Source organism: Hemitrygon akajei, chromosome 31 (genome assembly GCF_048418815.1).
Source record: "Hemitrygon akajei chromosome 31, sHemAka1.3, whole genome shotgun sequence".
In the NCBI taxonomy this organism is placed as follows: Eukaryota; Metazoa; Chordata; class Chondrichthyes; order Myliobatiformes; family Dasyatidae; genus Hemitrygon; species Hemitrygon akajei.
This window is the reverse complement of record NC_133154.1, coordinates 7,908,678-7,936,488: the sequence shown is the minus strand read 5'-3', so window position 1 is coordinate 7,936,488 and position 27,811 is coordinate 7,908,678. Positions and strand designations below refer to the sequence as shown.

At 44.9% G+C, this 27,811-nt stretch overlaps 1 protein-coding gene across 1 annotated transcript in view; it reads left to right on the top strand.

Annotated features, from left to right (window-relative positions):
* The window catches only part of LOC140719310 (arf-GAP with dual PH domain-containing protein 1), a 91,414-nt gene that overhangs the window by 43,714 nt on the left and 19,889 nt on the right, over positions 1–27,811 (top strand). The window contains exons 5-6 of the mRNA XM_073033850.1: positions 1,863–1,975; positions 8,931–9,077. Coding sequence (XP_072889951.1) covers positions 1,863–1,975; positions 8,931–9,077 — 260 coding nt within the window. The remainder of the gene's footprint in view (positions 1–1,862; positions 1,976–8,930; positions 9,078–27,811) is intronic.

Sequence of the window (27,811 nt, the reverse complement as noted above, 5' to 3'; positions counted from 1 at the left end):
CTTCAGCCCATCAGCCCATCACCCCTATTGGGGCATATGCCACCCCCAGCAGCTCTCCAGAGTCCTCTGTCCTGGACCAGTCCTTTAAATTGTCCCCATATGTAGATCATCGAAGATCCTTCTTCTCCCAGGGATGAGGTGTTTCAGAGCCTCTGTTGGTGTTTCTGTAGCTTTGGGTTTTTTACGGGGTGGGGTTGCTAGCACCATGCCCAACCCTCCTCCTTTTGCAACTGAGCTTTGGACTGGCCAAGGCAAAATTGAACACAAGGCCAACTTAAACCAAACTTATTTTATCTCCACACAGTCCACTTCCTTCCATTCTCTACATAAAAGCCTCTTAGATGTCACGATTGTATCTGCTTCATCTCTGCCCTTGCAAACCCCTTCTCGGCACCTAACACCTACCATATAATTTTTCTTTTTTTGTAATTTATTTTTTATTGAAGTTCATCAAACAAACATTTCCATAAGATGTATTTCAAACATTGTACATATACATCATATAATCATATATATCACAAATCTCCACAAAGTATTTATCTGAGGTATACACTTATAGAGAAGATTTCGGAGTTCAACAAGCCCCAACTCAGTTGGTTACTTGTTGACTTCCATGGACAGCAGCCCCTAGCCAATTTTGGATTATTTTTAAGTCCAGCCTCCACACCAAGTAAAGAGGTCAGCTACACCTAAATGTTCTTATTTTATTGCAGTGTAAAAGGAGGCCATTCTTCCCATCAAATCTATGCCAGCTCAACAGCACCTCTCACACTGATATCAATATAACCCTGTCTCTCTCTCAAATGCCCTTTCAAGTGGTTCAAGAAGGTGCCCTCACCAGAGGCAGATCTACAGACAGATAAATATTGGCCTCCCAGAGAAGGCAGTAGGAAAAGTGTAACTTGTGATTGAAAACTGGGAATATCATCTGACTGCTCACAAGATCTTAGAAGCTCAATTTGTGTTATTTATTATTGTTTCAGGCTTTTCTTTTCTGAATCAATTCTCCTTGCCTGATTGAACTGACACAGTGTGGCTCAATATTTTTAGCCACAGCTTTTAAAAGCTGCAGCCTTTATCAGAAAATCAGCCTACCCAGCGTGTCTGAAATTAGCTCAGTTTTTGTAAAGAGGAACTGCATTCCCAAGAATTACCACATGATCTTTTCAAAAAAAAAATGCGATCTGCAGACTAGGAACTGCCTCACCAACAGGCTTTGGCCTGACCTTGGTGGTTTCCATCCCACTGAGGAGCTTGCAAATCTAACATTCCTAAATCTGATGAGGAATTCACACATGTGTTTCTTGTTTCTCAATGAACACTATCACTAATGTAGCAACAAGGAGAAACACAAGTTCACAGCAGATGCAGAAGGGGTTAATGTACGGGTCCTACATCAACTGCCTCTCTGTACCCCTCCCTCTTTGCTCCCCTCCCTCCCTTTGTACTTCCCTCCATCTATCAACCCACCCTCTGTACCCCCCTCAGTACCCCGCTCTCCCTTTACCCCTCTTCTATATCTCCCTCAACCCCAATTCTTTTCCCCTTCCCATTCTGTCCCCTCCCTCACCCCCTTTCCAAATGTGCTTCCCACACATCCAATGGTGTGAAGGAACCCCGATCTCTGAATTGGTGAGATGTCAATACTCCTGATTACACCTCTCTGCCCTCTCCAACCCTCAACTGTCCTTGAAATGGGCCATTTCAGGACCAATAGCCAGTGGATGCCAACACCAGTGATGGAAAGAAACATCAGTTGTAGCCAGGACATCCCACAGCTGGTGGCCAATGTGCTGTGTAGACACAACTAGTTTTCTCTCCTGTGAAGTTATATTCCTTCTGTCTTGTGTTTCCTTCTCCAGGCTACAGAGAAGGGTTTCTATGGAAGCGTGGCAGGGATAACGGGCAGTTCCTGAACAGGAAGTTTGTCCTGTCGGAGGCTGATGGTGTCCTGAAGTATTTCACGAAGAATGACGTAAGTCAAGATCTGTCCAGAGTTGTTCCTTGGGCATTGAGACAGATGTGGGGCGGGGACAATTCCATTCATTGGTCCCAGCATGTGCTGTTACTCTGGAAACACTCAGAGGGTCTTAGGGAAGAGAAACATTTCAGGTCAAAGATCCTCAGCCAGCATTGAAACTAAACGTTACCTCAGTCTATTTCCACAGAGGCTGCCAACCTGTTGAGTGTTTCCAGCATTTTCTGTTTCCGTTGTAGATTTTCACCATACGCAGTATTTTTATGATTTCCAGGCAGGGAATGTTCCCAGGACCAGTAACCCAGGTCCAGTTCCTGCCATTGTCTGTAAGGAGTTAATGCATTCTCCGCATTCTCTCCAGTAGGTTTCCTCCAGGTGTTCCAGTTTCCTCCCACTTTCCAAAGATGTGTGGGTTATTGGGAAGTGGTTGCATCCTCATTCGGCCAGAATGATGTGACGTCTTGATAAATAAAATAAAGTACCAGACAGGGAACGTAACACAAACGGGACATCTCACAGGTTATAAACATAAGAAAGTCTGCTGTTGCTCGACCTCCTAAGCAACACACACAAAATGCTGGAGGAACTCAGCAGGCCAGGCAGCATCTCTGGAAATGAATAAACAGTCAACATTTCGGGCTGAGAACTTTCTTCTGGACTGAGAAGGAAGGGGGAAGATGCCAGAATAAAGAGTAGGGGTAGAGGGAAAGAGGCTAGCTGTGGAAGGTGATAGGTGAAGCCAGGTGGGTGGGAAAGGTTAGGGGCTGGAGAAGAAGTAATCTGATAGAAGAGGAAAGTGGACAATAGGAGAAAGGGAAGGAAGAGGGGACCCAGGGATAAGTAATAGGCAGGTGAGAAAAAGTAAAAGGTCAGAGTGGGGAACAGAGGAAGTCAGGTGGGGGGAAATCTGTTTATCAGATGGAGAAGTCATTATTCATGCCACGAAGGGTACCAAGACACTTCACTCTTCACGTCACACTGAGGTACTTTATGCATAATCTTCCGAAAAGGTTCATCGGGCACCTCTCAGGGTGTCCAGTCTGAGTCCAAAGGGCTCAAGTTTGGGTTTCATTCCAGAGAGGTGAAATCTGCTCCGAGATGACGCCCTCACTGCAGGGGTGGGGGAGTACTACACTGTTAGAGATGTGGTTTTTTGGACTGTGCATTAACTCAAGGTCCTGCCTGCTGTGAAGGAGGGTGAAGGGCCATGGAGCGCTGTTTCGACGAAGGATTGGAGGAGTCTTTTCCCTTCTACCCTACTTCCCCCTAACCACCACCACAGCAAACTAGAGATTGTTTATCTCTCTGCCAATGTGACAGAACGGATTGTCAAGTCATTGAAAGGGTACAGGCACAGAAGGAGAGCATCCACACAGCCTAGTCCCACCCTCCAGTACTGCTGTGTATAAACATAGATTTTGGCTAATCAAGTATCACCCTATAAACATACAATCAATCTATGAATATAAGCTATTTTATGTATTTATAATTACTGTATTTTTTGTGCAGTATCAGATCTGGAGTAACAATTATTTCATTTTTTTTACACTTGTGTACTGGAAATGACATTAAACAACCTTGAATCTTGAAATTTAGCAAAGGGTTCTGCCTCCTAACCCTTTTAGGGTTGTCGGAGTGGAGATATGCCTCTACCAAAGGAGGTGCAAGGAGGTTCCCTCCGCTAGCCTGCAGGCCATCACCCTTGGGCAAGGTGTAGCACCTGCTTACTCCACCCCCCCCCCGTGAAAGTTAGGTGAAGCCAAGGGGACAGGTGGTCGTATGAGCAGCTGGTGCAGATCACAGGTCCTGGTTATGTGACCACTGACACCAGGCAGACAATCTCTGAAGAGTATTGATAATGGCTGGGGTCACCGGTCTTGGAAAGACACTGACTAGAAGAAGGCAAAGGCAAACCACTTCTGTAGAAAAATTTGCCAAGAACAATCATGTTCAAAGAATATGATTGCCTACATCATACAACATGGCACATAATGAAGGAATCCTTTCAGGCAGTGTGTTCTGGACCTGACATCGTCTGGGTGAGGGAGGAGGGTGCGGGAAGAATATTCCCCATCTCCTCTTTAAATTCCATCATTTACTATAGCCACTAAGATAGAGGAGCAGAATTAGGCCATTCAGCCCATCGCGTCTACTCTGCTATTCATTCAATAAGACCATGGCTGATCTGGCCATGGACTCATCTCCACCTGCCTTTTTCCCATAACCCTTAATTCCCCTACTTTACAAAAATCTATCCAACCTTGGACAAGGAAAACACACAAACGCTCACAGGACTGATTTGAATTGGTGGACTGGATGAGTATGCCACAGTTATTACCAACTTCATTAAAACATGTGTGAATGAGTGTGTGCCAATGAGAACTTGCTGTGCATTCCCAAACCAAAAGCCGTGGATGAACCAGGAGGTACATCATCTGCTGAGGGCTAGATCTGTGGTAGTTAAGTCTGGTGATCCAAGTCTGTACAAGAAAGCCAGGTTTAACTTGCGAAGGGCTAGTCCAAGAGTGAAGAGAGAATTCTGAGCGAAGTTGGAGGCAACATCAGATACATGTCATCTCTGGCAGGGTTTGCAGGACATTACTTCCTAAAAAGCAAACTCCAATAGCATGACTGGCAGAAATGTTTCACTACCAGATGAGCTCAAACCTTCTATGTCAGCTTTGAAAGGAAGACTATAACTACAGCTGTGAAGATCCCTACTGCACTGGGTGGCCCTGTGATCTCTGTCTCGAGGCCAATATCAGGATGAACCCTCACAAGCCAGAAGGCCCCGACAGAGTACCCAGTAAGGTTCTGAAAACTTGTGCCAACTAATTAGCAGAGTATTCAAGGACATTTTCAACCTCTCACTGCTACGGGCGCAAGTTCCCACCTGCTTCAAAAAGGCGACAATTATAACCAGTGCCCAAGAAGAGTAGTGTGAGCTGCCTTAATGCCAGTAGCAGTCACATCTACGGTGATGAAATACTTTGACAGATTGATCATAGCTAGAATGAACTCCTGCCTCTGGACCCACTGCAATTTTCCTATCACCACAATAGGTCTATGGCAGACACAATCTCAATGGCTCTTCACACAACCTTAGACCACCTGATCAATACAAAACACACTATTTTTAATCAATTCAAAATACATATATATACTTTTTTACTTATTTTTATGTTCTCTTTTTTTCTACATTATCATGTATTGCATTGTACTGCTGCTTCTAAGTTAACAAATTTCACAACACATGCTGGTGATAATAAACCTGGTTCTGATTCTGAACTACAGTCCATAGCCCAGCATGTCGGTATCTCAGACAGGCTTTCTCACACCAGTGAGGCAGAGAGTTTTATAGATGACAATTAATTCACCTTCAGCAACATCTTTTCGAAGGAATTCAATCCTAAATCACCCAGTTCCTCTCTCCACCCATTATGTTCCTCTGGAATCTGGAGATTAGATGCCACGCTTCAAAAGTAAGAACACATCTGTAAGTATTTATTAACACGAGGTCCTGCAGATGCTGGAAATCTAGGGAAGCACACCCAAAATGTGGAGAAACTCATCAGGTCAGGCAGCAGCTATGGAGAGGAGTAAACAGTAGACGCTCCAGGCCAAGGCCTCCTGATGAAGGGTCTTGGCCTGAAATGTTGGCTCTTTATTCAGACCCAATTTCTGTGTGAGTTGCTGAGGGAGTATTCATTTGGCTAACGGCTATGACTTAGCATCATGGGCTCGTTCCTGTACTGAATGACTTCAAGGGTTCTATCAAATTGACTTCCCTTTTAGGAAGGTAAAAGGATGAGTCATTGTTCCTCAAACCAGTGAGGTCAGAATACAGGAAGTCGTGGGCCCACAGTTCGAGTTACAGGCTTTTCTCTGTCTTCTCCCCAACCCCTGTCCCTATCACGTTATTCTCAATGAGTCATGGAGTCTTGGAGAGTGAAACAGATCCATAGGCCTATTGAGTCCACCTAACCATTAACCTCTTATTTTTATGCTAGTACACCAATCTAGTTTTATTCCCCTTGCATTCCCATCAAAGTTAAGTCCAAAATCAAAATTAGTTTGTTAACAAAGTACATCCCCAAACCTTTCAGCATAATTAAACAGCACTCAAGGGTGTTTTTGAAGAGCTATGATCTGTGGGGTTAGACACTGTGTTGGAAGGCGGGACTAGGCCACGTTGTCTAAGTTGAATGACCTTATGTGTTGTAACCTTCCAGTGGCTCATTGACCTGTTTTGCCTCACTGGTGGAGAGATAACGAACTCCTGAACACCGGTTTGCAGTGGTGGTTAGGGGAAAGTACAAAGTAAATCTATCATCAAAGTTCATAGAGTACTGTGCAAAAGTCATAGGCACATACTGTAGATATGCTGTAGCAAGGGTGCCTAAGACTTTTGCACGGTACTGTATTTCTCAACAAGGAGCGGAGAGCAAGTCTGTAAATCTGGTGAGGGCAAAGGATGTTGGGAATGGTGAGGGTGGAGTGTGGGACAGGTGGCAAAGAAGAGTGCCAGGGATGGGGGGGTGTGGTGTGGGTGCAGATACACCCAGCCCTGAGGCACCAGGCAAGGTCATTTGTTTCCAAATAATCGGTTTATAGATCTTTACAGAATATCTCTCTGATGCTTCCCTTTCCCTTCCCCTATTCCCAACCACGATTCCCCTCTCCCTACCCCCTTCCCACTCTCAGTCCACAATATAGACCCATATCAGAATCAGGTTTATCATCACTCACATACGTCAAGAAAGCTGTGGGTTTTTTGTGACAGCAGTACAGTGCAATACATAAAATTACTTCAGCACTGTGCAAAAGTCTCAGGAACCCTAGCTTCATAGACTTGCCTAAGACTTTTGCACAGTACTGTATATATCACCATATATAACACTGAGATTCATTTTCTTGCAGGCATACTCAATAAATTCATAATAGTATAATAACCAAAATGACCAATGATCAATAAAAGACCATACCAACTTGGGCATTCAACCAGTGTGAAAAAGACAGCAAATTGTGCAAATACAAAAATAAAGAACTAATAATAATAATAAATAAGCAATAAATATCAAGAACATAAGATGAAGAGTCCTTGAAAGTGAGTCGATAGGTTGTGATGGGGCAAGTAAAGTTCAGTAAAGTTATCTTCTTTGGTTCAAGAGCCTAAAGGAAAGGACTTGTCCAACGCTTCGTTGGAACAGTGACCTGCATCCTCGCTCCTTGAGATTGTAGACAGGGCTTTGAGTTAATGGTCATTTTAAAGGACCACATCTCTAACTATGCAACATTCCCCCATGTCTATGGTGTGGATGTCAGCATGGAGTACACATTCACCTCTCTGGCACAAGGTTGCAATTCAAGCCATTTGGATTCAGACCGGACACTCTGAGAGGTCAAGCCAAGTCAAGTTTATTGTCATTTAACTACATACATGTGTACCATCAAACGAGACAGTGTTTCTCCAAACCAGGGTGTAAAGCACGGTAGTACACATAACACACATATAACACAAAATAACTTATCAAAGTAAGGATCAAATGCATTACGCATAGATAAACAAAGTAAGATGCATAAATTTAATATTGTAGGGTACAGAACAGATTAACCAGCTCAGCAGTTCAGAAGCATAATAGCTTGAGAGAAAAAACTGTTTTCCTATCCTGACCATCTGGAGTCTCCTGCCTGATGGTGGAAAGTCAAAGAAGATGCTGGATGAATGGGTTGGGTCCTTGATAATACTAAGGACTCTGTGTATGCAGCACTCCTGATAAATAACCCTGAATAATGGTAGAGAGACTCCTATGGCCCTCTCAAACATTCTCACAGTCCTTTGTAGTGACTTCTGGTCTGATGCTTGATTGCTCCCATACCAGATGGAGATGCAACTTATCAGGACGTTTTCAATGGTATTCCTATAAAATGCAGTTAAGATGGTGCCTCAATCTTCTCAGGAAGTGGAGGTACTGCTGTGCCTTTTTTTTCAGGGAGGTGATATTGAGAGACCAGGTGATGCTATCCAATGTGCAGGATATACAACAGAATTTATGAAAAGCTATGCATAAACAAAGATTGACAAACAACCAATGAGTAAAAGAAAAAAAGACAAATTGTGTAAATATAAAATAAAAAATACTAAGAACAGGAGTTGTAGGATCCTTAAAAGTGAGTCGGTAGGTTGTGGAATCAGTTCAGAGTCGTGAAGAATGAAGTTATCCATGCTGGTTCAGGAGTCTGATGGCTGTAGGATCAGGTAACACAACCCCCTCCCACATATCTATATGGCAGTGATGCCCTACAGTAGCCAGTTAATCCAGCAACTTGTTCATCTTTGAGATGTGGGAGGAAAGGGAGACAGCAGGAAGAAACCTAAACAGTCAGAGGGAGAACGTGCAAACTCCGCACAGTCAGTACCCGAGGTCAATACCGAACCTGGCTCGCAGGGGGCTCTGAGACAGAATCTCTATATTCTCCTTGCCTGAGTCTAGCTTCCCCATCTCTGGGTAGCCATCGGTGGCCTCCCAAGGGCCCAATCCCAATACCGTGCACTGGATTGTACTGTACAGCCAGCCTCAAAGCATCCATGACCACAGGCAATTTTCTGACGTTGCCAATAGGGTGGGCAGTGATGGATTAACAGAGACAAAACCAGAGGGCTTAAAGCGAGGGGCTACAAGATATGAGGAAGAATATTTTCACCCAGAGGACAGTTGCAATCTGGTTGGAACACTGTCTGAGAAGTCGGTAAGGCAGAGACTCTCACAACATGGAAAGGGAAGTACTGAGACGAGCACTTGAATCACAAAGGCAATGAAGCCAATAAACTAGCAACAGTTCCCATACACTAACGGAGTGGTCCTCCCTTCATTCTGATGGTATACTCTTTGAGTCTTTGGTTAACATTGCGAATCAAGCTGAAATTCTCATGCACTGCCTTCTCCAACAGGCTAAAGAGCCCAAGGCTGTGATTAGAGTGGACAAAATCAACGCTACATTCCAACCGATCAAAATTGGAAATCCTAACGGCCTTCAGCTCACGTACCTGAAGGATAATAGCACGCGGAATATTTTTGTTTACCACGAAGAGGGAAAGGTAAGTTCCAAAGACCTACAGCACAGATATGAGCCCTTCCACCCACCAACCAACAGACACCGAGGTACACTAATTCCATTTTAAGCTCAGTAACTTTTTTAGGTACACCTGTACACCTGCTCATTAATGCAAATATCTAATCAGCCAACCATGTGGCAGTAACTCAATGCATAAAAGCATGCAGACGTGGTCAAGAAGTTCAGTTGTTGTTCAGACCAAATATCAGAATGGGGAAGAAATGTGATCTAAGTGACTTTGACCGTGGATTGATTGTTGGTGCCAGATGAGGTGGTTTGAGTATCTCAGAAACTGCTGATCTCCTGGGATTTTCACACACAACAATCTCTAGAATTTACAGAGAATGTAGCAAAACACAAAACTCACCAAGCGAGTGGCAGTTCCATGGGTGAAAATGCCTGGTTAATGAGAGAGGTCAGAGGAGAATGGCCAGACCTGTTCAACCTGACAAGAACTCAAATAACTCGGTGGTCAGTGGCGTGCAGAAGAGCATCTTTAAACCCACAACATGTTGAACCTTGAAGTGGATGGGCTACATCAACAGAAGACCACGAACACATCATCAGTGGCCACTTTATTAGGTACAGGAGATACCTTATAAAATGCCCACTGAGTCTGTTGTCTTCACGTCACAATCAACTCTCCCACCCATCCCCACCCCCAGTTCTATTGTTCACCCAACACACCAAGGGCAATTTACAACAGTCAATTAACTGACTAACTACCTCCCCACCATCTTTGGAATGTGGGAGAAAATTCACATGGTCTCAAGGAGAACATGCATACTCCACTCAGACAATGCCTGAGGTCAGGATTGAACCTGGGACTCTGGAATCGTGAGGCAGCAGCTCTACCCATTGTGCCAATCTCCAACAAGTGGGAATTCCCATTAGCCAAATATTTTAATTACGATTCCTATTCCCGTTCCAAATTGTCAGACCATGGCCTCCTCTTTTGTCAAGGTGAAGCCACCCTCAGTGGAGGAGCGACACCATGTATTCCATCTGGGTACCCTCCAACCTGATGGTATGAATATCGATTTCTCCTGCCGGTTAACAAATCCCCCTCCCACCACCCACCTCCTTTTATTTCCTCTCACCTGCCTATTTCTTACCCCAGGGTTGTCCCCTGCTCCTTCCCTTTCTCCTATGGTCCACTCTCCTCTCCTATCAGATTCCTCCTTATTCAGCCCTTGACCTTTCCCACCCACCTGGCTTCACCTATCACATTCTAGCAAGCCTCCTTCCCCTCCCCCCCCCAACCTTTTTATTCTGACATCTTCCCCCTTCCTTCTCTGTCACAGCATGAAACATCGACTCTTTATTCTTTGCCTTAAAGGTTGCCTGGCCTGCTGAGTTCCTCTAGCATTTTGTGTGTGTTGCTTTGGGTTTCCAGCATCTGCAGAATCTCTCATTCCTGGGGTGCGTAGGGTGTGGGGATGTAGAGAGCAGAGACACTGGGGATTGTCATTTAGAAGTTTAGAAGGAGTTGGACAAGGAGGGAGTGGATGGATCTTGGAATTGGATTCAGGAAGCAGAAGTTCAGTAGATGAGTAGCACGATAACAGGCCTTTTAGTCCGTCTCATCCATGCTGATCAAGATACCCGTTCAAGCTAGTCCCATTTCCCTGCACTTGGTTCATTTTCTTACAAACCTTTCCCATCCATGTACCTGTCAAAATGTCTTTCCAACATGGCTTCATCCACCTCTACCCATACAATATAGGAGCAGAATTGGGCCATTCAGCCCATCGAGTCTGCTCTGCCATTCCATCATGTCTGATTTCTTTTCCCTCTCAACCCCATTCTCCTGCCTTCCCCCCATCATCTTTGTTGGCCTTACTAATCGAGAACCTCTGCTTTAAATACACCCAATGACTTGGCCTCCACTGTGGTCTGTGGCAAGGGATTCCACAGATTCCTCACCTCTAGCTGAAGTAATTCTCCCTCATCTCTATTATAACCATATAACAATTACAGCACAGAAACAGGCCATCTCGGCCCTTCTAGTCCGTGCCAAACACTTACTCTCACCTAGTCCCACTGACCTGCACTCAGCCCATAACCCTCCATTCCTTTCCTGTCCATATACCTATCCAATTTTTTTAAAATGACAATATTGAACCTGCCTCTACCACTTCTGCTGGAAGCTCATTCCACACAGCTACCACTCTCTGAGTAAAGAAATTCCCCCTCATGTTACCCCTAACTCTCAACTCATGTCCTCTTGTTTGAATCTCCCCTACTCTCAATGGAAAAAGCCTATCCACGTCAACTCTATCTATCCCCCTCATAATTTTAAATACCTCTATCAAGTCCCCCCTCAACCTTCTACACTCCAAAGAATAAAGACCTAACGATCAACCTTTCTCTGTAACTTAGGTGCTGAAACCCAGGTTTCAAATGGACACCCTTGCTTTCTGAGGCTGTGTTTTCTGGTCCTAGACTCACCCGCTATTGGAAAATATTCTTTCCACACCCATTCTATCTATACAATACAATATTCAATTGGTTTCAAGGATATCCCCTCTCATTCTTCTGAACTCCAGAGTGAATACAGGGGCCCCTCCTGGGATCATTCTCATAGACCTCCTCTGACTCCTCTCCAATGCCAGTGGCTGTCCAAATGTCTTTTCAAGATGGTTGCATCCATCTTTACCAACAGCAGCTTAACCCTACATAGCCAATGTTTTCTTTCTTAGAAAGGGGCCCAAAACCGCTTGCAAAACTCCAAATGCGGTCTGAGCAGTGCCTTGTACAGCCTCAAATTTACATCCATGATTTATATTCCAGTCTTCTCAAAATGAATCTCCAAACCACCCCCCATGAGGAAAAGATGTTTCCGCTAAGAACCCCACAAATCTTTCATCTCTTGGCCTTAAACCAATGCCTTTGGATTCTCCTGCCCTGGTTCCTAATAGTTTTGAAGCAGCATTCCTACTGAAATATTCATGAAGAACTTGTGCTGATTGAACTCATTTGCATCAGCCCTCCAGGTCCGCTAAAAAACAAAGTTAGAGGCTGCAAACGAGATACAACCCCACATGGGGGGGGGGGGGGGGGGGGGAGAGTGAAATGCATATTAAACAGCCGATTAATTCCTCCAGCATAGTATTAATATAGTGATTCTCCCCTGCCAGTTTCCCTGCAATTTAAGTTAATTACATTTCCCTCTCTCCACCCACTTACATCCCTTCAAGGGCTATATATAAGTTGAGAGTACTGTAGTTAAACTGTAAACATGCGCAAAGCCACACTGGACTATCTGGGCTAGTTTCGTGTTGTATGCTCTAGACGCTCTGTACCATCACTCGTGTCGAGTATGGTGTTCTCCTAAAGCAGGAGTTCCCAACCTTTTTTAAGCCATGGACCCCTACCATTAACCGAGGTGTCCGTGGACCCAAAGGTTGAATACCCCTGTCCTAAGGGGTAGTCTATTTGTGCCCTCTCAGGTGGCTGGTCATCCATGTAGTCTGGTGCAGTGTGGGCAAGGGTAATGGTTGGGTCTTTTGCTTGTTCAGTCTCTCCTTTCACAGCTGCCACTTGTTCTCTGCGGCCCAGCAGAGGTCGTTCTCTTGTAGCGCGTCACCCTCTTGAACAGATTTCCTCCAGGTGTATCTATCGAGTGAAACATCCTTCCAGTTTTTAGATGTCATGCTAAATTTCTTCAGGCTGATTCTGATATTATAAGGCCATAAGGTATACATAGGAGCAGAATTAGAGCATTTGGCCCTTTGAGTCTGCTCCGCCATTTCATCAAATTTTTCCTCTCAGCCCCAATCTCCTGCTTTATCCCTTCATGCCCTGACCGATCAAGAATCTATCAACCTCTGCCTTAAGTATACCCAATGGCTTGGTCTCCACTGCTACCTGTGGCAACAAATTCCACAGATTCACCACTCTGGCTGAAGAAATCTTTTTTCATTCTAAAAGGATGCCTCTGTATTCTGAGGCTGTGTCCTCTGGTCTTAGACTCCCCCACATCCTCTTCACATCCACTCTATTGAGGCCTTTTTACATCCAATAAGGTTCAATGAGGTCACCCCTCATTCTTCTGAATTCCAGTGAATAGACGCCCAAAACCACCAAACACTTCTCATATGACCAATCTTTCAATCCCAGAATTGTTTTTGTGAACCTCCTTTCAAACCTCTCCAATGTCAGCACATTCTTTCTTAGTTAAGGGGCCCCAAAGCTGTTCACAATGCTCCAAGTGAGGCCTCACCAGTGCCTTATAAAGCCTCAACATTACATCCTTGCTTTTATATTCTAGTCCTCTTGAAATGAATGCTAACATTGCATTTGCCTTCCTCACCACCAACTCAACCTGCAAATTAACCTTTAGGGAATCCTGCACAAGAACTCTCAAGTCCCTTTGCACCTACAGATATCTTTGAAGCATTTCCTTTGCCCACCAGGGACTTGCTGTCTTTCCCTCAACTGTGAGTAAAGAATCTACTTGAGGATGTCTAGAAATGTTATCGAATAATACAGAGGTGAATACAGGCCCTTCAGCCCATCTCATTCACGCCAACCATGGTGCCCACAACACTAGTCCCAATTGTACATATTTGCCCCATATTCCTCTTAATTGCCCCTATCCATACACCTATCCAAGTTTTAAATACAAGTCTTTTAAATTTAGTTATTTTATTTGCCTGAAACACTTCCTCATTCCATGTGCACATTGCCCTCTGGTCTCTTTGAAATCTTTCACTTCTCACCTTAAACCTTAGACACAAGAGGTGATGCAGGTGCTGGAAATCTAGAGCAATACACACAACGTGCTGGAGGAGCTCAGCAGCTCAGGCAACATGTGTGGATGGAAATAAACCGTTGACTTTTAGGGCTTAGACCTTTCGTCCGGACCTTAAGCCTTTGCCTCAGTTTCCTTTTCCTGGGAAAGAGGCTGTGTGCATCTGACCTACCTACACCCTTCGAGATTATATATATCTCTGTAAGATCACCCCTCGGTCTCCAATATTCCAAGGAACTTAGTCCCAACCTGTCCAAGCATTTCCATGCAAAACAGGCCCTCAAGTCCTGGCAAAGAATGTTGCTGCATCTGCTATTGCACAGAAGAGATGATAACTGTAAACACGTCTAGCTTCATCTGAAGATTTAACATTAGACTCGGCACGACAGCCTAAAGGTCAGCACAGCGCTTTACAGTACCAGCGACCGGGGTTCAATTCCCACTGCTGCCTGCAAGGAGTTTGTACATCCTCCCTGTGATCACATGGATTTCCTCCGGATGCTCCAGTTTCCTCCCACATTCCAAAGATGTACTGGTTGGTAGGTTAATTGGTCATTGTAAATTGTGTGATTAGGCTAGGGTTAAATCAGGGGATTGCTGGGCAGCATGGATCGAAAGGTCGGGAGGGCCTATTTCATGCAGTATCCTAATAAAAAAAATTTTTAATAATCCAGGGAAGCATTGTTAGAAGTTTGTTCTAAAGTCACCACTTCCCTGTTTATCCAGGTGGGATTGGTGAAAGTGATTGGGGGAAGTCATGTTTGGATAATCCATTGGAGCTTTCCTTTTCGCCATGAAGAATCCTAAATAGAGATGAACTGATTGATGGGCATTGAAGGTGAGCTGGGGAGGGGAGGGAAATGTTCCTGGCATGTCATAAACCACTAGAACTAGGGGACATAGCCTCAAGATTTGGGGGAGTAGATTTAGCATGGAGATGAGGTGAGGAGGAACTGCTTTTCCCACAGAGTGGTGGATCTATGGAATTCTCTGCCCAATGAAGCAGTGGAGGCTACCTCAGTACATATATTTAAGACAAGGTTAGATAGATTTTTGCATAGTAGCGGAACGAAGGGTTATGGGGAAAAGGCAGGTAGGTGGAGATGAGTCCAGGGCCAGATCAGCCATGATCTTGAACGGCAGAGCAGCCTCGATGGGCCAGATGGGCAACTCCTGCTCCTATTTCTTATGTCCTTATGATCGCGGAACAGCAAAGCAGGAAAGTGCGGCCAAATGGCCTGCAACTCCTAATACCTCTGTTGTCATCAAGCTCCATCAATAACCTCATCCTGATCCAGACCTGAGATGAGGAAAGAGATGGGGGCGGAGACCCGTGGGAAGGAATCCACAACCGTAGGGCATCACGGTTAATATCATGCTTTACAGCGCCAGCAACCCCCGGTTCAATTCCTTGCCACTGAGTGTAAGGAGTTATACGTTCTCTCGGGTTTCCTCCCACAGTCCAGATACGTGCAGGTTAGCAGGTTAATTGGTCACACGGGTAGCGCAGGCTCTTTGGGCCGGAAGGGCCTGTTATCGTGCTGTGTCGCTAAATAAAATGAAATTTCTCTCATGAACTTTGGTGCTCCGTCTGGACAACCTCTCAGTTAGATACTGGCTGATTTGTGACCACAATTTGTACACCCAGATTTCACCCACATCCGTAAGTTCAGTTATTGATTTCTGGGTATTAGAATGGAGCTCATTTAAGGAGCTCTGTAAGGAGTTTGTACATTCTCCCCATGACTGCCTGGATTTCCTCCGAGTGCTCCGGTTTCCTCCCACAGTCCAAAGATGTACCGGTTGGTCGATTAGTTGGTCATTGTAATTGTCCCGTGATTAGGCTCGGGTTAAGAAGCTGGGTTTCTGGGTGGTGTGGCTGGTTGGGCCGGAAGGGACTGTCCCACACTGTATCTCGAAATAACAACAAGTGACATGAGCACAGGAGGGAAATGTTATTGTCAGCCACAGTAGTATGCAACGATGAAGTGGGCATAAGGAGCCGAATGGCCTACAGAGTTTAGTTAACAAAAATCTCTCAATTTCAGACTTAAGGGTGACTCATAACCCTGCTTCAAGGGAAGAGTATTCAAATATTTGCACTGTGGTTGTTCCCAACTTGTTAGAAGACTTGGGCACCATTTAATGTTCAACATTTCATGGTAGAGTATTCCAACTACTGAGTTGCTGAATGGCTAGGTTCTGATTATTGGGCCGCATTCCCTGATCCTACTCTCAGCCCCAGGAAACACTTCCTTCCTCAAAATTAACCAAAAACCATGAACCAACCACAACTCATGTTCCCAGAACCATACACCTTTCAGTTTCCATTCAAGCATATCTTGATTGATTTCCCTTGATACAAATCTTCCTAAGATTAAATGATGCCCAAATTTTCTAACAGTTTGGGAACAACCTCAGTTCAAATAGTCAAGTCCAGGTGGCATTCTGGTAAGCCTGGACTGTGCTCCCCACCGTGCCCCCCACATTCCCTCCCCCCTCCCCATGACCAATTTATCTTCCCAAATGTGTGATGTCCAGAACTGACCACAATGCACCAGGAGAGTTTAAAAGGGCTTTGTAAGTTGTGGCATAATCAGTGGTGTTGTAGCCCTGGACAGGCCAGTCTTTAACTCTCTTAATACCAAGTGGAAATGAATTCTTAAGTTTGTTTGGACTTCCTCCTTATTTGAGGAAGGATATACTGGCTTTGGAGGTGGTGCAGAGAGGGTTCAAACAGGTTGATTCCAAAGATGAGGGGGTTAGACTCTGAGGAGAGATTGAGTCGCCTGGGACTGTACTTGCAGGAATTCAGAAGGATGAGAGGAGATCTTATAGAAGCATATAAAATTATGAAAGCAATACATAAGATAGAGCCAGGACCCAGATCTCTGGTACTATAAAGCACTGGGCTAACCACTACGCTACCGTGCTATCTCGCAGTCAGTTGTCTTACATTTCCCAAACCAAAATTAGATGCAGTTGCTCAGGACTCTCTCAGTGGTGCTCCTGGAAAAAAAATATTTCGAATGTGGGGAACAATACAGGAACAGGCCCTTCGGCCCATGAGTTTTGGGCTGAACATGATGCTGAATTAAACTGAATCTCTTCTGTCTGCCTGTGGTCCGAATCTCTCTATTCCTTGTGTGTTCATATGTCCACCTAACAGCCTCTTTTAACCTTTCCCAGACACCAAGATTCACCCATCACCTTCCAGCTAGGCTCCTTCCCCTCCCCCCCCCCCCCCCCACCTTTTTATTCTGGCATCTTCCTCCTTCCCTCTCAGTGCTGAAGAAGGGTCTCAGGCCGAAACGTCAACTGTTACTTTGGATCTCCAGCATCTGCAGACTTTCTTGTTTTTATGTGTGGAGCAATTTTTTTTTAAACCATCAGCCTAGTATTTGACCTTTCTACCTTGGGAAAAAGATTCTGATTGTCAACTTTACCTCAATCAGATTTAATAACAAAATATGTTGCTTACTGAAGTACAGAATGGCTGTGTGAATGTGGATTTCAACTGTGGTAGTCCTAACCAGGAATATTTGAGGATTCCCTCTGGAGCTACATGCAAACTATTGCCACTTTCTGGCACCATCTTATGCCACCTGTGCCTCTCTAAATTTGATAAATTTGTTCTGTAGTTGGCACCAGAAAAGGATTTGTGTGCAGGTGAGCTGCTAACTAAATTTGCCTCATTACTCAATCCATTGGCTCTTTGACTACCATCTTAAACATTCAGACTCTCCACTACCCATGCCATCTCCATCATCCAAAGTCAATGGTATGGCTGGAGTTCATCAATGTTTCTGTAATCCGTTGTGTCCTCGGTGCAGGGAATTGGACTGTGCAGCTTCGCCAGAGCCCTGTTGCCTGGTCTTACCCGTTTCCACCTTTCATTTCGGGGATGCAGAGTTGAACTTTGAGAGGCATGATCAGTGTGTACCATCCACAAAACGTACTGTAGTCACTTTGCCAGCTAATTGGCCGACACCTCCCACGTAGTCTTCACTTTTCTATCATCCATCTGCTATCTAAGAGTCTCTAAAACGTTGCTAATGTATCTGTCTCTACCGCCACCCTGGCAGTGCATTCCACCTACTTATCACTCTCTGTAACAAAAAGCTACCTCTGACATCTCCCCTACACTATCCTCCAATAACTTTGAAATTACTCCCTCTTGTATTAGCTGTTTCTGCCCTGGGAAAAACCACCTCTATCCTGCAAGATGAAAGATACCATACTGTGCAAAAATCTTGGGCACATATATATATATAGCTAGGGTGCCTTTTGCACAGTAGTAATTTTATGTATTACTCTGTACTGCTATCCAAAAAAAAGCAAATTTCATGACATATATGAGCGATGATAAACCTGATTCTGTTATGGGTCTCTATTGTGGACTGCAGGGCAAGGGGGAATCATGGTTGGGAAAAGGAGAAGGGAGAGAGTGGGAAGGACCAGAGAGGCATTCTCTTAAGATCAATAAACCAATTGTTTGGAGTTAAATGATCTTGCCTGGCGTCTCAGGGTTGTCAGTGTCTGCACTCACTCACCTGTACCCCTGGCAGTCCTTCTCTGCCACCTGTCCCACACCCCTCCATCACCATTCCCAACATCCTTTGCTCCTATCAGATTTACAAACTCGCTCTCTGCTCCATGTTAGTGGTGTGGAGGAGCAGAGGAATCTTGGGGTCCAAGTCCATGGATCCCCCAAAGTTGCTGCACAAGTGGATGGAGTGGTTAAGAAGGCATACGGTATGTTAATTTGTCAGTTGATTGAGTCCAAGGGTGCGAGGTAACGTTGCAGCTCTATAAAACCTGGTTTGACCACACTTGGAGTACAGTATTGTGTTTAGTTCTGGTGGCCTCATTATAGGAAGGATGTGGAAGCTTTAGAGAGGGTGCAAAGGAGATTTACCAGGATATTGCTTGGGTTAGAGGTCATTATGAGGATAGGTTGACCTAGGGTTCTTCTCTTTGGAGCAAAAGAGGATAAGAGGTGACTTGATAGAGGTGTATAGGATGATTAAAAAGCATAGATAGAGTGGACAGCCAACACCTTTCTCCTTGGACATATACAAGAGAGGATACTTTTAAGGTGACTGGAGGAAAGTATAGGGGACTAATGTCAGAGGTTTTCTTTACACAGAGAGTGGTGGGTGCATGGAATGTGCTGCCAGGGTTGGCGGTAAAGGCAAATGCATTAAGTGACATTTAAGAGACAGTTAGGCATAAATTTACTTATTGCTGATTACACCGCTGGCATTTAGGGCAGCAATAAAGGTCCTCCATCTCTGTCTGTCCTCGGCTTCTCAGATGTAATAGCATTCTTCATTGCTATTTCCTGCAACAGTTTTGTTTGACCAGTCAGGGTTGTTAACCTTGAGTTGAACCCCCAAACCTGGGCCGCTCTTAGTCTAACCTCTACCCCTTGACCTGTTTGGCATGGTTGACCCTACCAAGAGCCAAAGCATAAAGCTCTGACTCCAGCCAACATAGCTCTCTGAGTCATCGAGGCACACAAGCCTCCAAACCCTACCACAAGGTTGCGGTCCTCGTGGAGGCTTAGAGGCACATGGAAGAAGGAAAAATGGCGGGATATGTTGGGGGAAAGGGTTAGATTTATCTTAGAGTAAGTTGGCACAACATTGTACTCCGCAGAACCTGTACAGTGCAATGGTGTTCCATCTTGTATGAGAGCTAACTACTCCCTGCCTCCGCTCGAGGAGACTCTTTCATGAACTGTGCTCACGGGGGTGTTTTTACAGACTTTTAGTTGAACATTATTGCCCTGAAAGGAACATGAAACATCTTGTTTTGTCTGTAGTTAGCCAGCCCGAGAGGCAGCCTCTGCCAGAGACGACATGCCCAGTCTGCACCCAATTGCTTGTCAGAAAGGACTCCACCCTGCTCACTAAGTGAGTCAGTCTAACCCTGGAGTTAGCTGCAGGCGGAGTGTGATCCGATTGGTTTGATCCAAGAGTTTGTGATTACTGGTTATTTTGTTCAGTGTGAACTTTAAGACGGGGGAGGAGGGGAGAAAACTTCGGCTTGGAGAATCAATTTTATAAGGCGTTGGTCAGACCGCACTTACAGTCTTGTGAGCAATTTTGAGCCCCTTATCTCAGAAAGCATGTGATGGCATTGGAGAGGGTCCAGAGGGGATTCACGAGTATGATACTGAGAAGGAAAGGATTAACATATAAGAAATATTTGAGGGCTCTGGGCTTGTACTCACTGGATTTTAGAAGAATGAAGAGGGTGGGGGGAGAATCTCATTGAAACCTATTGAATATTGAAAGGAGAGGATATTCCCAATAGTGAATGGCTCTAGGACCAGAGGGCACAGACTCAGAATAGGAGGAGGAATTGCTTTAGCCGGACGGTGATGGATCTTTGGAATCCATTGCCGCTGATGGATTTGGAGGCAAAGGCATTGGATATATTTAAAATAGAGGTTGTTAAGATTTTGATTAGTAAGGATGTCAAAGATTCTGGGATAAGGCAGGAGAATGAGGTTAAGAGGGAGAATTTAATGTAATTCTGCAGTACAGAGTGGATTGGCCCTGAAACCCCACAACTCTGATTAACCCTAACCTAATCACGGGACAATTTACAGTGACCAATTAACCTACCCGGTACGTCTTTGGACTGTGGGAGAAAACCCACCCACTCCATGGAGAGGATGTGCCCCGCGGGACTCCTTCAGCAGTTCAACAGTTGAACTCCGAAATCCAGAAAAACCTGAGCTTTAATAATGTCACACTAACCGCTAGGTTACTGTATAATAAATCGGCCATGACCGGATGGCTAAGAAACTTGATGGAACTAATGGCCTAATTCTGCTCCTATGTCTGATGGTCTTAATTTAAAAATTGGTTGTGATTAGCTGAAAGTTCAAAGTTAAATTATTATCGCAGTACACATGTGTCACCATATACAAACCCTAGATTCATTTTCTTGCGGGCATACTCAATAAATCCAATAGGCAATGAAAGACCACACCAACAGGGTGGACAAACAGTGTGCAAAAGACAATTAACTGTGTAAATACAAAAATAAAAAAAGGAAATTGAGTTATTATAATAATTAATTAATTAATGGATGAATGAATGAATAAATAGATAGATAGATAAACAAGCCAGCAAGCAAGCAAGCAATAAATATCAAGAATATGAGATGAAGAGTCACTGAAAGTGAGTCCATACATTTTGGGAACAGTTCAGTGATGGGGAAAGTGAAGTTGAGTGAAGTTATCCCCTCTGGTTCAAGAGCCTTTGATGTTTGAAGAGTAATAACTGTTCCTCAACCTGATGGTGTGAGTCTTGAGGCTCCTTTACCTTCTTCCCAATGCCAATAGCAAGAAGAGAGCATGACTTGGGTCCCTCATGAGGGATGCAGCTTTCTTGCAACAGCACTGCATGTAGATGTGCACAATGGTGGGGAGTGCCTTACCCGTGATGGACTTGACTGTATCCATTACTTTTGCAGCATTTTCCATTGAAGGGTATGGTGTTTGCATACCAGGCTGTGAAACAGCCAGTCAATAAACTCTCCACCACACATATGTACATGTTTGTCAAAGTTTTAGATGTCATGCCGAATCTTCACAAACTTCTATGAAAGTAGAGGCTCTGCCGTGCTTTCTTCGTAAGTCAATAATCAGGTCCTTGGTCTTGCTGGCGCTGAGTAAAAGGTTGTTGTTGTGGCACCACTCAGCCAGATTTTCAATCTCCCTCCTATATGCTGATTCATTGCCACAATTGATCTGGCCAGCGACAGTGGTGTCATCAGCAAACTTGAATATGGCATTGGAGCTGTGCTTAGCCACACAGTCATAAGTGTAAAGCGAGCAGAGCAGGAGGCCAAGCACACAGCCTTGTGGTGCTCCTGTGCTGATGGAGATCGTGGAGGAGGTGCTGTTGCCAATCCGAACTGACTGGGGGAGTTTGTGATGGTTCCTCTGTGGTTTGACAGTCAAAACGAGCGTAGAAGGCATTGAGCTCATCTGGAAGCGAAGCCCTGTTGTCAGCTTTGTTGCTCGATTTCACTTTGAAAGAGGTGATAGCATTCAAGCCCTGCCACAGCTTCATTGTTTCACCCGTGAGATGAGTTTTCGGAGATTGTGCCTGGACCTCTTGTAACCTTGTGGTTACACACTTCCAACCCAAGACCACAAAGCCCTCCGACTTAAATTGGCAGCAACTTAAAAATAAAACTGCAGTGCATACATACAAGGTGGATGGAGAACTGGTGCCTAGTCAGGCAGTGTGCACAGACTGGACTCTGAGGCTCCAGGAAGCAAAGTTTGCCAGACCCTTGATGAGATATTCCTTGTCAAAATCTTTATGACTGCCAGCGTTCTCTTGATTTATCTTAACAAGCTTTTCATCCTCTGCTGCATGATCTTCTCAACACCCTGTGCAACTAGATAGTCCAGAAGACCATAAGATATAGAAGCAGAATTAGACCATTTGGCCCAGTGAGTTTGCTTTGCCATTTCATCATGGCTGATCCATTTTGATCTATAGCAGAGAAGCAGGCCCTTTGGCCCATTGTGACGATACTAACCATTACCTATCGACATTAATCCCAGTTATCAGTACTTCATCCATAGCCTGCCCTTCCTCAGCAATTCAAATGATGTGAGAAGACCAGCCTCCACTGCCACCACCACCTCAGGCAGTGTGTTTGCCCCTGTGGGGGGAAAAGATTCTTCCTCGGGTCCCCTCTAAATCTTTTGCTCCTCAACTTAAACCTTTACACTCTGACCCTATGGTTATGGTGGAAGTTTCCTGCTGTTCACAGACAGTCTGTCTCTCATGATTCCGCTAAACCTTTACCAGGTCACCCTCAAACCTTTGCTTCTCGGTAACTGCAACACTTTATTCTACCTTCTGTTAGTGTTTTTCCCTTGTATTAGTTCAATACACTGACGAGATTAGATTATCTATGTGCATGCTAAACAACGTTCTCCACTGTACCTCAATACTTTTATTTTTTTTATCCAGAGATACAGCTTGGAATACAAATTTCCAGCCCTTTTGAGCTGTGTTGCCCAGCAACCCCCGATGACCCCAAACTAACCCTAACCTAACCACAAGACATTTTACAGTGACCATTTGCCAGTGGGTGCCATGGTCGCGTAGCGGTTACAGCTCGGAGTTCGGTTCTAGGTTTCGGGGTTCATTTCCAATGCCATCCTGTAAGGAGTCTCTGTACGTCCTCTCTGCGAAAAGCGCGGGTTTTCCCCGGGCGCTCCAGTTTCCTCCTGCAGTCTAACGGCATACCAGCTAGGTTCATTGGTCATTGTAAATTGTCCCATGATTAGGTTAGGGTTAATCATGGTTGTCAGGGATTGCTAGGGCACCATGACTTGAAGGTCTGGAAGGGCCTACTCCACACTGTATAGCTAATTGTTTAATTAAGCTACTAATTGGTTTGTCTTTGGAGTGTGGGAGGGAACTGGAGCACCTGGAGAAAACCTAAGCATTCCACGGGAAAGACGTACAGAGGATGCCAGGAGTGAATTCTGAACTCAAAGCCCCAAACTGTAATAGCGTTGTGCGAGCCACTAGCCTACCATAGCACAATGATAAATAATAATAAACCAATATGTGACAATATAAACCAATTTCCCAAATTTATTTGCTCAAGGAAGACATATCCTGCCTAAGCAGTGTCTCCTCAATTGAAGCATTGAACAAGTGAGCCCTCAACCATCAGGCTCTTGAACAAAAGTGGATAACTACACTCACTTGCCCCATCATTGAGATGTTCCCACAACCAATGATCTCACTTTGAGGACTCTTTACCTCATGTTCTCATTATTTATTGCTATTTATTTATATTTGTAGTTGCACAGTTTGTTGTCTTCTGCACTCTGGTTAATCTTTCATTGATCCTGTTACAGTTACTATTCTATAGATTTGCTGAGTATGCCCGCAGGAAAATGAATCTCAGGGTTGTTTGTGGTGACATATATCATAATAGCATTTACTTTGAACTTTAAACTTTCAACAGCTTGGTGACTCCGTTTGGTAATTCTTTCCACTACTGTACATCCCTTTACAACATAAAATTCCCATTATCATCATCTCTCTGTTGTATTGTCCACACCACTCCATATCCCCGTGAACATGATCCAGCCCTGTACCCTGTGATATCTCTGTGGTCTTCCAGTGCTGGCCTCTCAGACATCACTGAATGCTCCACCATTGGCGGCTGTGCCCCAATCTGCCAAGATGCTGAGCTCCGGAGCACCCTCTCTGCTGCGCTCTCCTCCTCTTCAGAACCGTCTGTCTCACCAAGGGGTTTGGTCATCCATGTGAACTACCTCTGCAATGGTTCAGGGTGAAATTTTGTTTGTTAATGGTTTCAGTTGTGAGACGTGAACCAATTTTTGGTTGTTGCATTTACAAGAAAGATATCATCAACCCAGGCAGGGTGCAGAGGGGATTAATGAGGATGATACTATAATTTATTTATTTATTTATTGAGATAGACTGTGGAATTGACCTTCCAGTCCTTCAAGCCGTGCCACCTAGCAACCTGTGATTTAATCCTAGCATAATCACAGGACAATTTACAATGACCAATTAACCTAATAAACAGTGCTTCTTTTGACTGTGGGAGGAAACCAGAGCACCTGAAGGAAACCCACGCATTCCACGGGGAGGACGTACAGATTCCTCACAGAGAATGTCGGAATTGAACTCTGAACTCTGACACCCCACGCTGTAATAATGCCATGAAGGTTACAGCAATGAGGAAAGATTGGATATGCTTAGGTTGTTTTCTTTGTAACAGAAGAGTCTAAAGGGAGGTGCGGACAACTATACCAGACCTAGATGATGGAGATAGAAGGACTTTATCGTCTTAGCATGGAGGTTAAAAATCAGGAGGCATAGATTTAGAGTGGGGAATTGAGGGAACGTGAATTCAACAAAGGAGCTGGTTGTGGATTACAGGAGGAATGGAGACAGGCTAATCCCCTATTGACATCAATGGATCTGGAGTTGAGAGGGTGAACAGCTTCAAGTTCTTTGGCATCCACATCACTGAGGACTCAAGTGGTCTTTACATACCAGCTGTGACATACCTCAGACAGTTGAAGAAGTTTGGTATGGGGCCCCAAATCCTTTCTACAAAGGCACAATTGAGAGCATCCTGACTGGCTGCATCATTGCCTGGTATGGGAACTGTACCTCCCTCAATCGCAGGACTCTGCAGAGACTGGTGCGGACAGCCCAGCGCGTCTGTAGGTGTGAACTTCCCACTATTCATGACATTTACAAATACAGGTTTGTAAAAAGGACCCAGAGGATCACTGGGGACCCGAGTCACCCCAACCACAAACCGTTCCAGCTGCTACCATCCGGGAAACGGTACCGCAGCATAAAAGCCAGGACCAACAGGCTCCGGGACAGCTTCTTCCACCAGGCCATCAGACTGATACAATTGTATTTCTATGTTATATTGACTGTTCTGTTGTTCATACTATTCATTATAAATTACTATAAATTGCATATTGCACATTTAGACGGAGATGCGACGTGAAGATTTTTACTCCTCATGTATATGAAGGATGTAAGAAATAAAGTCAATTCAGTTCATGGTGTGAAGGCAGACATGGTCAACAGACTGAAGCACAACTTGGATGTGGGCTCAGAGCTGCAGGAACACACCCAGCGCGATGAAGCTCTTTTTTGACTGGCACCGATAAGATAGGCTGAAAGGCCTCATCCTGTACCATACTACTGTAGAAGCCCCTGTGCATACACACAGCTCCCACCTGTCCGCAGTGAGCAATGGAGGTGGGACACGCAGGCAGGAAGACCTCCTCTGCTCTGACACATGGAGTTTATTTATTTACACTTAGACATACCGCACGGCGACTACGGGAGTGTAGCAATTAACGTGATGCTATTCTGGCCTGGGGCGTCGGAGATCAAAGTTCAATCCCGGCATCCTCTGTAAGGAGTCTCTGTATGTCCTTCCTGTGGTTTACCCTGGGTGCTCAGGTTTCCCCCCACAGTCCAGTGACGTACTGGTTAGGTTAATTGATCATTGTAAATCATCCTGCGATTAGGTTAGGGTCAATCGGTGTTGTTGGGGGGGGGGGGGGGGTTGCTGGGGCGATGTGACTCAGAGGGCCGGAAGGGCCTACTCCTTATGGTATTGCTAAATAAATAGGTAACTGGCCCAATGAGCCCGTGCCCCCTAATTGCACCCATGTGACCAATTAACCTATGACCCGTACATCTTTGGAATGTGGGAGGAAACAGCTGTAATATTTTGTCTAGTTAGTGACCTATCCAGGGTGTATGGGGGGAAAACCTCAGCCTTTGAGCAGTTTAGGGAGAGCTTTGAGGGGTGAGACAATTGTTTAGTATGTTCCAGTATTTTCTCGTTTTGCTGAGCGTCCATCACGAATCAATCCCAGTCGCAGAGCTTGTTCTTGTGTAAAGTGAGGCATCTGAGTTTATTCCCAGTAAGCTCCATACAATCTGCGGCATTCCATCATCAAGCAATTAAGAACAGAACAGACTTTAGTTGCAGACGAACAGTGTGACGAGCTCTGGATGAAACCCTCCATTGAACATAAAAATGGGACTCATTAAACCCCTGGATTGTCTCCCATTGTTCAACTCACGTTCTCCAACTTTCCCAGTGACCTGTAACCTTCCATTGTCTATCTTAGACACTTTCAGGAACAACATCACAGGTCAAGGGACCTGGTGTTCCCTGGGCTTCCAATGAATTTCAGAATTCCAAAGGGTTTCTTGCCCAAGAGACGACCCCGATGCCTCTTGTGCTCCATTCTCCATCATGAGGGAACACTGACATTGATCCTATCATCCCACCCTCAAACTTTCAAGTTTCAAATATGTCACCAGTTCTTCCTCTAAACTCCAGAGAGCACCAGTCTTAACAGTTTTGTCACAGGGCATCACAATCAGAACAGTAGGAATTATTGTGTTAAATGCTGAGCTGCAGTCAGTAAGCAGGATCCTGACATGAATATCATCCAGCTGATCCAAGGTCAAGTAAAGAGCCAGTGAGATAAGAACATAAGAAATAGGAACAGGAGTCGGCCATCTGGTCCGTTGAGCCTGCTCCGCCATTCAATAAGATCATGGCTGATCTATCCATGGACTCATCTCCAACTACCTGCCTTTGAACTTTTCTTAAGTATATTTACTGAGGTAGCCTCCACTCCTTTCGCCGTGTCTATACCTATTGTGGTAATAGGCAAATTGCAGTGGGTCCAGCTCCTTACAGAGATAGGAGGTAACTCTAGCCATAACCATCCCCTCAAAGCACTTCATCACCATAGATGTGAGTGCTACTGGATGATAGTCATTAAGGCAGCTCACCCTGCTCTTGAGCACTGGTATAATGGTCACCCTTTTGAAGCAGGTGGGAACTTCCGATGCAGCAAGGATTGAAAATGTCTTTGAGCTCACCTCCCAGTCAGTTGGCACAGGTTTTCAGAGTGCTACCAGCTACTCCACACTGGGGCCTGAACCTTGCGAGGGTTCACTCTGTCGAAAGGCAGTCTGACTTGGCCTCCGAGACGAGAGATCACGGGGTCACTGGGTGCTGCAGGGCTCCTCCCAGCTGTAGTTTTATTCTCCATTTCAAAATGAGCGTAAAAGACATTGAGCTCATCTGGGAGTAACGCATCGCTGTCATTCATGATGTTGGGTTTCACCTTATAGGAAGTAAAGGCCATCAACTCTGCCAGAGCTAAGGGAGATCCAATTCCTACTCTAACCCCGTTCAGAATTGCTCCTTTGCTCTTCAAACAGCCCTCCATGCCTGGTTTTCATGAATAGTGCTGGGTTACCAGACTTGCACAGCACATGTCTAGCCCCCAGCACATTACAAACCTCCTGGTTCATCCACAGCTTTTGATTTGGGTATGTACAGTTCATTCTCGTAGGCACACACTCATC